The sequence below is a fragment of the Triticum urartu genome, chromosome 7A, assembly GCF_056163025.1.
Source record: "Triticum urartu cultivar PI428250 chromosome 7A, HENAU_Tu73, whole genome shotgun sequence".
Taxonomy (NCBI): domain Eukaryota; kingdom Viridiplantae; phylum Streptophyta; class Magnoliopsida; order Poales; family Poaceae; genus Triticum; species Triticum urartu.
Window position 1 is genome coordinate 700,764,838 of NC_141879.1, and position 14,969 is coordinate 700,779,806.

At 43.9% G+C, this 14,969-nt stretch overlaps 1 protein-coding gene and 1 pseudogene across 1 annotated transcript; one reads left to right on the forward strand and one right to left on the reverse strand.

The window, feature by feature from the left end:
• Positions 1 to 2,040: 2,040 nt before the first annotated feature.
• LOC147961778 (uncharacterized) lies at positions 2,041 to 3,112 on the reverse strand. Its single transcript, XM_087532773.1, has 2 exons — positions 2,178 to 3,112; positions 2,041 to 2,065 (listed from the first exon to the last, which is right to left on the reverse strand). Exons 1-2 carry the CDS (start codon positions 3,110 to 3,112, stop codon positions 2,041 to 2,043), a joined length of 960 nt encoding a protein of 319 aa, XP_087388899.1.
• Positions 3,113 to 3,299: 187 nt separating this feature from the next.
• On the forward strand, positions 3,300 to 6,161 carry LOC147961779 (L-type lectin-domain containing receptor kinase IX.1-like; annotated as a pseudogene).
• The last annotated feature ends 8,808 nt before the right edge of the window (positions 6,162 to 14,969 follow it).

A 14,969-nucleotide genomic window follows, 5' to 3' on the forward strand; every position in this document is an offset into this window, starting at 1 on the left:
AAAGTTTTGATTCAGAAAATCTTTCACTTCCTGAATGACCTTGAGATTTGTTCCAAATATAAGTATGTCATCAACATACAAACATAATATAACTCCTTCGCCCCCACCATGGCGATAGTACACACGCTTGTCGGCATCGTTTGCAATAAAGCCCGTAGATGTCAAAGTTCTTTCGAACTTCTCATGCCATTGCTTAGGTGCTTGTCTCAAATCATACAAAGATTTCAACAATTTACACACTTTTCCTTCATGACCATCTACTACAAACCATCAGGTTGTTCCATGTAAATTTCCTCCTCCAACTCTCCATTTAGGAAAGCTGTCTTAACGTCCATTTGATGAACGAGAAGATTGTGTGAGGCAGCCAATGAGAGTAGTACTCGAATGGTGGTCAATCTGGCCACGGGCGCATAAGTATCAAAGAAATCTTCACCTTCTTTTTGGGTATATCCCTTGGCTACAAGCCGCGCCTTGTACTTTTCAATTGTACCATCGGGCCTAAGTTTTTTCTTAAACACCCACTTACACCCTACAGGTTTACACCCATAAGGACGATCAGTGATCTCCCATGTCCTGTTAGCCATGATAGAATCCATCTCACTACGCACAGCTTCTTTCCAGTAGTCAGCATCAGAAGATGCATAAGCTTCTGAAATAGAAGTCGGAGTATCATTCACGAGGTACACAATGAAATCTTCACCAAATGACTTTGCAGTCCTTTGTCTCTTGCTCCTTCTAGGAGCTTCATTGTCATCCTCCTCAGGAATTTCTGTGTGTTTTTTCTCCGAATGTTCCAATGGAACAGTAGGTGCAGGAGTTGCCTCTGACCTCTGACTAGATGAGCTAGGCATATCCTTCATAGGAAAAATATCCTCAAAGAAAGTCACATCATTCGACTCCATGATGGTACCAACATTTATGTCAAGTACCTCAGATTTCACCACTAGAAATCTATAGCCAATGCTATGGAAACCATAACCCAGGAAAACGCAATCAACTGTTTTTGGCCCAAGCTTACGCTTCTTAGTAATTGGTACATTGACCTTCGCCAAACAACCCCAAGTCCGTAAGTAGGAAAGTTTAAGCCTTTTCCTTTCCCATTCTTCAAACGGAGTAATCTCTTTATTCTTTGTGGGAACTCTATTTAGGACATAACTTGCAGTTATCAAAGCCTCCCCCCACCATTCCTTGGAAAGTCCCGCTGTATCTAACATGGCATTAACCAAATCAGTTAGAGTTTGGTTCTTTTGTTCGGCAACCCCGTTTGACTGGGGGAATAGGGAGGCGTCCTCTCATGTATTATACCATGTTCCTCACAAAATAAATTGAACTCGTTGGAAAAATACTCTCCACCGCGATCCGACCTAAGCCTTTTGATTTTTTGATCGAGTTGATTCTCTGCTTCGGCTTTATAGATTTTAAAGTAGTGCAAAGCCTCATCTTTTGTTTTCAACAAATATATCATGCAATATCTAGTAGAGTCATCGATTAGAGTCATGAAATATCTTTTTCCACCTTTTGTCAACACACCATTCATCTCGCAAAGATCTGAATGTATGAGTTCAAGTGGTGCCAAATTCCTCGCCTCAACAGTCGTATGAGACTTGCGAGGTTGCTTTGCTTGCACACAAACTTGGCACTTAGAACCTTTGACAATTGTAAATTTCGGGATTAAACTCAAATTTGCTAGCCGCATCATGACACCAAAGTTAATATGACAAAGTCGTGAATGCCAAACATTTGATTCGGTTTCACTGCAAACATGATTAATAACTTTAGTGCAAAAGTCTGACAAAGATAAGCGAAACAAGCCTCCGCTCTCATAGCCTTTCCCAACAAATTGTCCACACTTAGATACTACAACCTTATTGGAGTCAAATACCAATTTATAACCATCTCGACACAAACGAGAACCGCTGACGAGATTTTTATTTATAGCAGGGACATGCTGCACGTTCTTCAATCGTACGATCTTTCCCGAAGTAAACTTCAGATCGACCGTACCAACACCATGAACAGAAGCATGTGTCCCATTTCCCATCAGCATGGGTGTAGTTCTTGCGACCTGATAAGAAGAAAACATGTTTATGTCAAAACACACATGTACATTGGCACCGGTGTCAATCCACCAATCTGGAGAATGACATACTGAAAGAATGGTAGGAAATTTACCATACCCGATATCTTTCATGTCAACATCGCCAATAACAACATTAGCGGTCTTGCTATTGTTCTCATTCTGACGCATGTCCCAGCGGTCCTTGCAGGATGAAGCCCAATGTTCTTCACTGCCACATACATGGCACTTTCCTTTCTTCTTATAAGTATCCTTCTTCTTCTTGAAGTTGACAGGTTGTGGGGCTTTGTACTTGCCATCAAATTTTCCTTTGCCCGCATAATTATTTTTGTTCTTGGGTTTGTGGTTTTGGAAATTTCTCTTTTGTACCAAATTGGCACTAGTATTCCCCTCATAGAAACGAGCACGTGTGTCTTTTGCCCTCGCCTTCTCTTCCACATCAAGAGTGCCAATTAGATTGACAACAGTAAATTCTTGCCTCTTATGCTTCAGAGAGGTAGCAAAATTCCTCCATGAAGGTGGAAGCTTGGCAATGATGCCTCCGGCAATGAATTTGTCCGGTAACACACAATTGAGATGCTCAAGTTCTTTAGTGAGCGACTGAATCTCATGAGCCTGCTCAACAATGGAGCGGTCATCAGTCATCTTGTAGTCATGGTACTGTTCCATGATATACAACTCACTTCCTGCGTCTGCGACTCCAAACTTGGCTTTGAGCGCATCCCACATATCTTTACCGACCATGATGGTCATGAATGGATCGACTATCTTGTCGCCAAGAACATTCAAGACAGCACCTCTAAAGAGGGTGTCTGTAGCCTGGAAAGCTTGCTCCTGCTCAGCAGTCAGCTCTTCCTCTGGCTTGCCTTTAGAGGCGTGAAAACAGTTCATGGTGGTAAGCCAAAAAACTGCCCTCGCACGCCACCTCTTATAGTTGACGCCCTCAAATGGTGGGGGCTTGAGAGTTGCAGCAAAAGCAATAGGGGAAAATTGCCTACACATTTCAGGTTTTTGGATTGTTGAATAATTAGGCATTTTCCCGTTTAGTTTAATCCAGAAAAATAATAGATAAAACATGAATAGCAATATATTAATGAAACTAGAAACTAGCAACAATTCGTTGAGACTAGTCATGCAATCAAAATCATTAGCAAAATGCATCATATCCATGTCAATTGCTATTAGCAATAAACCAAATGCTAGCCCTAACAGTGAGGATAAGATGGCATACGGCGCAGTAGCAGAAGGTGCAGATGTCCCGATCGTCATGTCGCTGAAGAGGTCGTTGACGTCGGGGAAGAAGTCGTCGTTGGGGAACTCGTCGTCGGTGATGTCGCCGTTCGCAGCCACGATGAACAAGATTCCAGCAGTCGCGTAAGGACGCTCCCCAAAAATCTGATCGCCCCTCTCCCGTACCAGATCACAAGAGGCGGGGTTTCGGAGGCCTGCTGTCTCACTTCCCGGTGCATGCCAGGAAGAGAGATGGGAAAGAGATAGGCGGCTCAATGCTTTGGAATGAGACGAAAGGTTGTTGTGCTACTTGGAACAATAAAGGAGCGACCTCTTATATAGGTGAGAAGAGTTGAAACTGGCCTTCATTAGTAGAAGAGAAACCAGTGCATTAAACACCATTAAACAGACGCACTAAAAACCATTAAGGAGAGAAGAAACGAGCGCACTAAAACTCACACGAAATGTTCAGTTTCTTCTTCCATTTATGTGTCAATTGTTTCAACTTTCTTCTCGCGTGATAAAACAGCGCATACACGTGGCATTGGTCAATTTTCCACACAACCTTGTCATGCATGGATGGGCCACATGAGCCTCTGAGATTTACTTTGAATTATTGACATAAAATATGAATTATTATATGGGTTATGCCCAATAATTCCAACAGATTACCTGACCAGTTCCGCGCTCGCCAAAAGATCGTGAGCAGGACATGCGTTCAGTATGTCGTTGGGAAGCTAGCGTGTTCCACCAGTCACTATGGGTATGCAACTGGATGGATGCATTCATTGTTGTTTGATGGCCGCAGTTTTATGGCACGGAGTGTTTTTCTTTGCCATGAGTACATGACCAGGATTGTAGCTGCTCCCTCTGACAGGGTGCTTAGGACGTGTGACATACCTTGCCACACGTTAGAAAAACCAGTGGCTGATGCCTCTCGTCAAGAGATAAGGATAAGAGCATCTCCAACAGGCGCACAAAAACTGCTTCGCGCGTTAAAATTCAAATTTTTTAGTCGTCAGGCAGTTTCAGTAGAAGCTATAAAATAGTGTATGCGTAAAAAAGATTTGGCATATGCACTAAAAAGCGCTATCAGAAGCTGCAAATTTGAGGCGTCGGATTGCATGCACTTCATAATTTACACTGCGCGTTTTTTGATGCGTGTTTTTAGGCATATGTTAAACCAATATTGGGTCCAGCGCACTAAAAGTACTACAGTGACACGTTAAAACTATTTTAGCGCGTGAAATTTTTGTGCGTCTGTTAGAGATGCTCTAAGGGCAGCTCGGCCGGTCCGTCGATTATTAGAATAAGGTTAAGGTGCAAAGTGCCGCTATGGAACAGCGCCACCGGCGAGATGGCTTCACCACCTTCTCCTTCCTGATCACTTACACGGGAATCTACGGCTCTGGGATGGCCTTCTTCCTCGGTTATTTCCCTTCGGTGATCCTGCCCAACAGCACAGGCCGAAGCCTAGGCCTCCTCCCGGACTTCACCAACGGGACAGGCGATAGCCTGGTCGTGGCCGTCGAGTTTGACACTAAGCAAAGTGAGAGATTTGGAGACATCAACAGTAACCATGTTGGCATGGACATCAACTCTCTCAACTCCACTTCGTCCACGTACACGGCGACCACGCCGGGCAAGAACCTCACGTCGTTCATTGTTATGGAAGCCACTGTGACGTACCAGAATGACTCCAAGATGCTGGCCGTTGATCTGCTCATCGACGATGCCTTGTACCAGGTAAATGCAACCGTTGATCTGAGCATGTATTTACCAGAGGAGGTCTCTGCAGGCTTCTCCGCGGCGGCTAGTACTACTTACGGCGTGCTGAACCAGATACTGTCATGGTCATTCAGTTCCACTTTACCTGATATTTCAGCCAGCAACAAACATGAAAAGTTAGTAGAAATCCTACTGTCCGTACTAGTTCCTTTGCTTTTTATGTTGGTATGTGCTGCCACGGTACTGGTATGGTGGCGACGCAAGAGAAGAAGATCAAATGAGGACAGCCAAGCACAGTTTGTGGACAGAGCTGGCCTAGAGCGAGGTGTGGCTGCCGGCGGCCCGAGACGGTACACGTACCGCGAGCTGGTCACCGCTACCAGCAACTTTGCGGAGGAGGAGAAGCTCGGGCGAGGTGGCTTCGGGAGCGTTTACCGGGGTCACCTGCAGCAACCGTCGGTGGTGACCAAGATCACCGTGCGGTGGCGGTGAAGGTGCTGTCAGCAGAGTCGTCGGCGCAGAGGAGGAAGGAGTTCGAGGCAGAGGTGAGGATAATCAGTAGACTGAAGCACCGCAATCTTGTGCAGCTGCTGGGCTCGGCACCGCCGGCTACATCGACCCGGAATTTGTCAACACGCGCCGGCCCAGCGCCGTGTCCGACGTGTACAGCTTCGGCATCGTCCTACTAGAGATTGTCTCCTGCCGGCAACCGGTGACTGAAACCGCGGAGAAAAGCTTCTTGCTGCTCAAATGGGCGTGGAGCCTGTACGGCAGGGACGAGATCCTTGACGCGGTGGACCCTCGGCTGAGGGGTGTCGAGGACGACGAATGTTGGATGCAGAGGGTGCTCGTACATGCACATGGCTGTACGGCCGGAACCAGCATCATCCGGCCGGCACGAGGATTTCCAACGGTAGCCTTGGTTTTGTTCCCTATTCTTCGGGCAACACCGGCGACACAATTCATTCCCCGTACTCGTCCACTGCGTTGGTTGGGCGTTCCAGGTTTCCAACGGTATAGCTAATTGATGAATCAAGATTTGTAAGCATTCATCAAGTTTCTTGTTATGTTGACAGCAGCAATTATTTTGAGAAATTGTCGGTTAATTAAACCGATATTGCCCAACTTCTCACTAGTCCTGAATTTTGGTGGCTTAACCTTCATAGTATTTTCTGGTCTTTGGCGGCCAGGTCAAATCTTTTTATTGTATGATGATTACTTTTGGAGGAATAGTGCATTCTCTTAAAGATTGTATCTAGAAACAGTCTTGTTAAATCTCAGTCGAGAGAGACTTTGTTATGTCTTAGTCGATGCTATATTCATGAGATCTTATATTAAGATCCATGAAAAGTTTTTTCAAGTTTTTTTTTCTTTCTTACATGTTATATTACTCGAAAGGCGGATCGCTCCTGGATGTCATTCCCAAGGTGACGCCAGGAGCCAAACCCAGCGCCCCCGCCAACCGTCCTCTGCTGCGGTCTCCCCCGGGTGTGGTGCAGGAGGTGGAGGTCGGCCCGTGTGGGGCGGCGCAGAAAGGGAAAAGGATGGTAGCGCAGCGACAATGTTCTTCTGCTATCCAAGTCGCTGATCTTGAAGCTGCCGCTCGTCCTCAATCTGGCCGCCGACAAGTTCCAGACTCCTACGCCGGTGGTCTACCTAGATTGGGGCATGGCACTCCTGTACCTCTGGATCGGAAGCGATCTCGTCATGCACGCCCCGAAACATCAGCTCTGCGGCTTCAAGGAGTCTCGGTCTGAAGCTTCGTTTTTTGTCAACATCGTCATCTACACCACGATCCATGGTGTTGACAGATGTGGGCAATGTCAAGGTTCCCGGCCAGCGGCGCTATGGTCCACGACTTGGTGGTGATGATTCAAATGTGATCGGCCCAATGGTGGTTACTACAAATTGTACAGCAGCAACTTTCTACGGCTCCACAACCACAATGCTTATCAAAAGGTCTTCGGAAGGTTTTATCTCTCCTCATCCGGTTGTTGACTTTGGCGGTGAGATACAAATAATGGACGAAAGCTTGACTCAGATGGATGGTTATGCAGTGGCAGCGGTCGCATCACATGTTGATTCTCGGGATGAGTTTTGCCATATCCGAACACAATGGGTATGGGCAAGACTTGGAGAGATTTTGTACCTATGGGTAATGGGTATCCATACGCGTAAAATATATGGGTAGGGCATGGGTATGAAATTATGCCCATGGGTAACCCAATGGATAACCAAAAAAATTAAATAATGAAAATAACTTCTATGACTTGTGGGGTCAACATCCAACTCCTATGGCCCACTTTGAATCTCGTATTCCTTAAATTGGCCATAGCTCATAGGCCCGTAATCACCTGCTCGACACTCCTCCTACATCCTATGCGACTTCTAAAAGAGATGAATTATCTACTCTTCGTTACTGGACTCTCGATCCAGTGCCCCCCATTCCCACCACCGCCTCCCTCTTTGATGGGCATCCGCCAACTGTTGATCATACTCCCTTGATGCCTCCAAGAGGCCACCCACCGGAGGAGGCCACTTTAGTTCTATACTACTCACCCACCATCACTTGAATTTTAAACTCATTGTTCTACCTTTCAAATTTTAAATGCTATCTATTGTACCCATTGCATATCCAATGGGTATGGGCATGGGTGCCAATTTATGCCCCTGGATATCGAACTGGGTGGGTATAGAAATTTTTTGTGGGTATGGGTATGGGCAGAAGGAGGTTGTACCCGCTCATACCCTACTCATTACCATCCCATGGGTTCGTGGAAAAGTGATGGCGACAACACATGAGTGACATCAAAGGAGGTGCTACTTGAGTACCCATTCAGGAGCTCCGGGGCGAAAGCCTAGGTCAGACTCGAGTGGTGATACCTGGCAATCACGATGTTTTCTTATGTGGTTACCTTGTTGAAGGCATTGCTCAGATATGCTCGGACTGTTTTTCAGGGTGAAAATCTAGATTCTGACCTTGGTGGTTGGATCCGGTGACGGTGATGCTTGAGTGCCGCACCCTTTCTGAAGGCGTTGCTATTGAAGAACCTCGTCGTCCATGTGGTTTCGTGAGATGGTTGATGTGGATATGATCATTGTTGTAGTTTGCCGATCGCAGAACTAATCGCTTTGGGGTTTTTTTCCTCGCCTACGCATAGCTTTGGTCTTATATGACTTTGCATGTTGCCGGCATGTTTTTGTGTGTATGAGTTGGTATTGACTGCATTCTAGCTATGTAAAGGCAGGATGTGATCTCTTTGTGTTATGTATCTTCTTAATGCTCTATTTTGAATCAATAAGATCCATGCTTTATCGAAAATCATATTATGTTACTTGACTGAGATGTAGTCGGACCCATCTAAAAATTAAAATCCCTCTAAATATCCATGTTTTTCTTTAGTTGGCCTTCTGCAACAAAGTTTTCACCCGTTATAACTTTAAACGTCGTCATGTGGGACGAATTTTCAAAGACAAAACATTTGTTGTGAAAATGGTCGTGTTTACTTTAAAGAATTTCAGTGCTCTCACTACATATGTCGCGAAAAACATTTATTTTGCCATGGTTTCTCAATAAACGTTCAATGAATAACATTACCCATATTGTTTAGAGCATCTCCAATAGGCGATGTAAATGCAAAAATAACTAACTTCTCCATATTGACGACCAAAAACCCCTCTCCAACAGATGTTGTTGGTGTTACAAATCCCGTGGAGATGTAAAATGTGTTGGAAATATGAGCAATTGACCATATGATTTTATTAATAGAAATAGTAGATAAGACATGATTATCATAGCAGAGATAAGGTAAGTTATACAATCCGACAAAGAGTATGCAAATGGCATCTGAAGTAGTGAATATGAACAGAACATATCTAGAACAGAAATTATAACAAGAAACCATGACAGGATCTCAAACAGAAAGAACACGAAGACATGCGAAGCTGCGACAAAAGCATTGGTGTTGGGGTTGACGGCATCGCCAGCCATGTCATCGAAGAGGTTGTCGATGTCAGGGAAGAAGTCATCGTTTGGGAAGTGGTCGTCGGCGTCTGTGGCTCGGCTCATTCCCGCAATCCACAGCGCATCATGGCGAGGCATGGAGTGGCGAGGCGAGCGGCGGAGGAGGAGCGCACGCGAATGTCTCTCTTGTTCTCATGCTCATACATGTGGGGAAACATCCTCCCTTATAAGGAGGTCCAACTCCTACCAAACTATCAATGTGAGACTAAACTTTGCACTACTAGGAAAAGGGCTACTAATGGCGCACCAGTTTTGCCTACTAATGGCGCATCACTGGTGCGCCATTAGTATCACGCCACTAGTATTTTGTACTAATGGCGCACCACTGGCGCGCCATTAGTATAGGCCACGGTGCGCCATTAGTATAGGCCACTGGTGCGCCATTAGTATTTTTGAATTTTGAAGGCGGGAAAATAGTAGTGGCGCACCGTCTAACCCCCACCGTGTGCCATTGCTATTTTTGAATTTTGAATTTGGATCTGGATCGTGATTTTTTTGCCCATTTTTTGCTCGTTTTTTTGCTCGTTTTTTGGCACGATATTATTTCAAATTTTGTTCCTGTTTTTGGATCTTGTACGTTCTTTTGCCGTGTTCTTTTGCCGGAGAGGAGTTCGCCGGAGAGGAGGAGGAGGAGGTCACCGGAGAGGAGGACGAGGAGGTCGCCAGAGAGGAGTTCACCGGAGCATCGAAGAGGAGGAAGGAGAAACCATGAGGGAATGGGAGGAGAGGAGGGAGGAGGAGCTCACCAGAAAGGAGGGAGGAGGAGCTCACCGGAGAGGAGGGAGGAGGAGCTCACCGGAGAGGAGGGAGAAGAAACCGTGAGGGGAGGGGAGGGGAGGGGAGGAGAGGGGAGGAGAGGAGAGGAGGGAGGAGGAGGTTGCCGGAGAGGAGGAGGAGGAGGTCACCGGAGAGGAGGAGGGTAGTATGGTGGAGGAGAGAAGGGAAGATGGAGTGGAGGAGAGGAGGAGATGGAGTGGAGGAGAGGTGGAGTGGAGGAAAAGAATGAAGAGGTAAGAAGGAGAGGACCACGCCCAGCCATATATACGGCATAGTAATGTCGCATCGAGGGCAGGTGCGCCATTACTAACTTTTTTTTATTTTTTTGATTTATTTTGAATTTTGAAGGCGGGAAGATACTAATGGCGCACCATGGGCAGGTGCGCCATTAGTAACTTTTTTTTATTTTTTTGACTTATTTTGAATTTTGAAGGCGGGAAGATAGTAATGGCGCACCATAGGTGGGTGCGCCATTAGTAAGTTTGAATTTTTTTGCCTCTCTAGATCTTAAAAGCCTCATATCTTTTTTTCTGTTAGGTTTTTGAGGATTTTGAAAATGTTTAACGGGGTTTCCCCGTTAAATTCGGATGTAACTTTTCGAGTAGATGATTTTTCATATAAAAAACTTTTTCATCCGAGTTCGTACGCAAAAGTTATGCCCATTTTACAAATTCTCGAAAGATTTCGCAAATAAAGTCGAAATTTATATTTGTAAATTTTCACAACAACTAGACCACATATCACATGGGAAACTTATTTTCTTTTATTTTTTTGACATTTCCATCATTTTTTTATTTTTGAAAAAAATAAAAAAATAAAAATTTATTTTCTTTTATTTTTTTGACATTTCCATCATTTTTTGACATTTCCATCATTTTCATATTTGTAGTTCTGAAAAAAAATTAAATTTTTCTTTACTAATGGCGCATCGTGGGTGTGGTGCGCCATTAGTATTTGGACACTAATGGCGCACCAACACATGGTGCGCCATTAGTATATAGTAATGACGCACCACATGTCTGGTGCGCCATTAGTGTCAATTCCATCTATAGCCCTTTTCCTAGTAGTGTTGATCCCACCTTTTGCCTTGCACGAATGGGCTAAGTGAGCCTCAAGGATTTATTAGGAATTCTGAAATGGCTATTGGGCTTGCCTGAAATAGACCAAATTCCAGCTACCCTCCACCCGATCCTAGAGGCACACAAAATTTGCCTTTGGTTCCAAAATATTGTTTTATATATCGGTACTGCAGTGGAGACTGTTAAGTTGAACTTCCACCTAGAACTCTATGTTACACTAGTAATCAACTTGAACAGTGGACTAGCCCTTAAACTGCAATTTTTTTACGAATCTAGCTTCACACAAAGCCTTGCCCGATACTTGCCTACCTGATATGTCTCCAACGTATCTATAATTTTTGATTGCTCCATGCTATATTATATACTGTTTTGGACATTATTGGGCTTTATTTTCCACTTTTATATTATTTTTGGGACTAACCTATTAACCGGAGGCCCAGCCCAGAATTGTTGTTTTTTGCCTGTTTTAGGGTTTAGGACAAAAGGAATATCAAACGGAGTCCAAACGGAATGAAACCTTCGGGAACGTGATTTTCTCAACGAACAAGACCCAGGAGACTTGGACCCTACGTCAAGACACAAAAGAGGAGGCCACGAGGTAGGGGGCGCGCCTACCCCCCCCCCAGGCACGCCCTCCACCCTCGTGGGCCCCCTGTTGCTCCACCGACGTACTCCTTCCTCCTATATATACCTACGTACCCCCAAGTGATCAGATATGGAGCCAAAAACATAATTCCACCGTCGCAACTTTCTGTATCCACGAGATCCCATCTTGGGGCCTGTTCCGGAGCTCCGCCCGAGGGGGCATCAATCACAGAGGGCTTCTACATCAACACCATAGCCCTTCTGATGAATTGTGAGTAGTTTACCTCAGACCTACGGGTCCATAGTTATTAGCTAGATGGCTTCTTCTCTCTTTTTGGATCTCAATACAATGTTCTCCCCCTCTCTTGTGGAGAACTATTCGATGTAATCTTCTTTTTGTGGTGTGTTTGTTGAGACCAATGAATTGTGGGTTTATGATCAAGTCTATCTATGAACAATATTTGAATCTTCTCTGAATTCTTTTATGTATGATTGGTTATCTTTGCAAGTCTCTTCGAATTATCAGTTTGGTTTGGCCTACTAGATTGATCTTTCTTGCAATGGGAGAAGTGCTTAGCTTTGGGTTCAATCTTGCGGTGTCCTTTCCCAATGACAGTAGGGGCAGCAAGGCACATATTGTATTGTTGCCATCGAGGATAACAAGATGGGATTTTCATCATATTGCATGAGTCTATCCCTCTACATCATGTCATCTTGCTTAAGGCGTTACTCTGTTTTTAACTTAATACTCTAGATGCATGCTGGATAGCGGTCGATGAGTGGAATAATAGTAGTAGATGCAGGCAGAAGTCGGTCTACTTGTCTCGGACGTGATGCCTATATACATGATCATACCTAGATATTCTCATAACTATGCTCAATTCTGTCAATTGCTCAACAGTAATTTGTTCACCCATTGTAGAATACTTATGCTCTCGAGAGAAGCCACTAGTGAAACCTATGGCCCCCGGGTCTATCTTTATCATATTAATCTCTTACTACTTAGTTATTTCCTTTGCTTTTTTACTTTGCCTTTATTTTACTTTGCATCTTTATCATAAAAATACCAAAAATATTATCTTATCATATCTATCAGATCTCACTCTCGTAAGTGGTCGTGTAGGGATTGACAACCCTATTCGCGTTGGTTGCAAGGATTTATTTGTTTTGTGCAGGTACGAGGGACTCGCGCGTAGCCTCCTACTGGATTGATACCTTGGTTCTCAAAAACTGAGGGAAATACTTACGCTACTTTGCTGCATCATCCCTTCCTCTTCGGAGAAAACCAACGCAGTGCTTGTTATAATATTATGGTTAATTATTCTCAATGGCATACTGAAAGATCTACTAATAAAAATGTGCATGTGATAGAAGAAATTAATGTTTTGAGTGGAAAGATGGATGAACTTATGAAATTATTTGCTAGTAAGAGTGTTTCTTCTAATCCTAATGATATGCCCTTGTCTACATTGATTGAGAATAATAATGAATCTATGGATGTGAATTTTGTTGGTAGGAACAATTTTGGAAACAACGCGTATAGAGGAAATTTCAACCGCAGGCCTTATCCTAGTAATCCCTCTAATAATTATGGTAATTCCTACAACAATTCTTATGGAAATTATAATAAGATGCCCTTTGATTTTGAATCTAATATTAAATAATTTATTACTTCGCAAAAGAATTTTAATGCTTTGATTGAAGAAAAATTGCTTAAGATTGATGAGTTGGCTAGGAACGTTGATAGAATTTCTCTTGATGTTGATTCTTTGAAACTTAGATCTATTCCACCTAAACATGATATTGATGACCCACAAGTATAGGGGATCTATCGTAGTCCTTTCGATAAGTAAGAGTGTCGAACCCAACGAGGAGCAGAAGGAAATGATAAGCGGTTTTCAGTAAGGTATTCTCTGCAAGTACTGAAATAAGTGGTAACAGATAGTTTTGTGATAAGATAAATTATAACGAGCAACAAGTAACAAAAGTAAATAAAGTGCAGTAAGGTGGCCCAATCCTTTTGTAGCAAAGGACAAGCCGGAACAAACTCTTATAATAGGAAAAGCACTCCCGAGGACACATGGGAATATCGTCAAGCCGGAACAAACTCTTATAATAGGAAAAGCGCTCCCGAGGACACAAGTAACAAAAGTAACATATAGTTTTCATCACGTTCATATGATTCGCGTTCGATACTTTGATAATTTGATATGTGGGTGGACCGGTGCTTGGGTGCTGTTCTTACTTGAACAAGCATCCCACTTATGATTAACCTCTATTGCAAGCATCCGCAACTACAACAAAAGTATTAAGGTAAACCTAACCATAGCATGAAACATATGGATCCAAATCAGCCCCTTACGAAGCAATGCATAAACTAGGGTTTAAGCTTCTGTCACTCTAGCAACCCATCATCTACTTATTACTTCCCAATGCCTTCCTCTAGGCCCAAATAATGGTGAATTGTTATGAAGTCGACGTTCACATAACACCACTAGAAGCTAGACAACATACATCTTATCAAAATATCAAACGAATACCAAATTCACATGACTACTAATAGCAAGACTTCTCCCTTGTCCTCAGGAACAAACGTAATTACTCACAAAGCATATTCATATTCATAATCAGAGGGGTAATAATATGCATATAGGATCTGAACATATGATCTTCCACCAAATAAACCAACTAGCATCAACTAAAAGGAGTAATCAACACTACTAGCAACCTACTAGCACCAATCCCGGACTTTGAGACAAGAATTGGATACAAGAGATGAACTAGGGTTTGGAGATGAGATGGTGCTGGTGAAGATATTGATGGAGATTGCCCTCTCCCGATGAGAGGAGCGTTGGTGATGACGATGGTGATGATTTCCCCCTCCCGGAGGGAAGTATCCCCGGCAGAACAGCTCTGCCGGAGCTCTAGATTGGATCCGTCAAGGTTCCGCCTCGTGGCGGCTGAGTCTTGTCCCGAAAAGTTCCTTCTGATTTTTTTATCATCGAAAGACTTCATATAGGAGAAGATGGATGTCGAAGAGCCACCAGGGGGCCCACGAGGTAGGGGCGCGCCCTAGGGGGGGCGCCCCCACCCTCGTGAGCAGGGTGTGGGCCCCCTGGCCTTCATCTTTGGCGAGGATTTTTCTTTATTTATTTTAAGATGTTCCGTGGAGTTTCAGGACTTTTGGAGTTGCGTAGAATAGGTCCCTAATATTTGCTCCTTTTCCAGCCCAGAATTCCAGCTGCCGGCATTCTCCCTCCTTATGTAAACCTTGTAAAATAAGAGAGAATAGCCATAAGTATTGTGACATAAAGTGAAATAACAGTCCATAATGCAATAAATATCGATATAAAAGCATGATGCAAAATGGACGTATCAGATATCAATGAGTCTCTCAAAGCCATGAGAATTTCCATTGATGAGTGCAAAGAAAGAACCACTAGGATGCGTGCTAAGAAAGATGCCTTTA

Bases quoted from the DNA above. Each gene is read 5' to 3' on its own strand.
- LOC147961778 (XM_087532773.1), bottom strand. From the start codon at position 3,112: ATGCCTAATTATTCAACAATCCAAAAACCTGAAATGTGTAGGCAATTT. The intron at 2,066-2,177 runs GTATGGTAAATT...TCTTCTTATCAG, and splicing joins GTTGACATGAAAGATATCGG to GTCGCAAGAACTACACCCAT.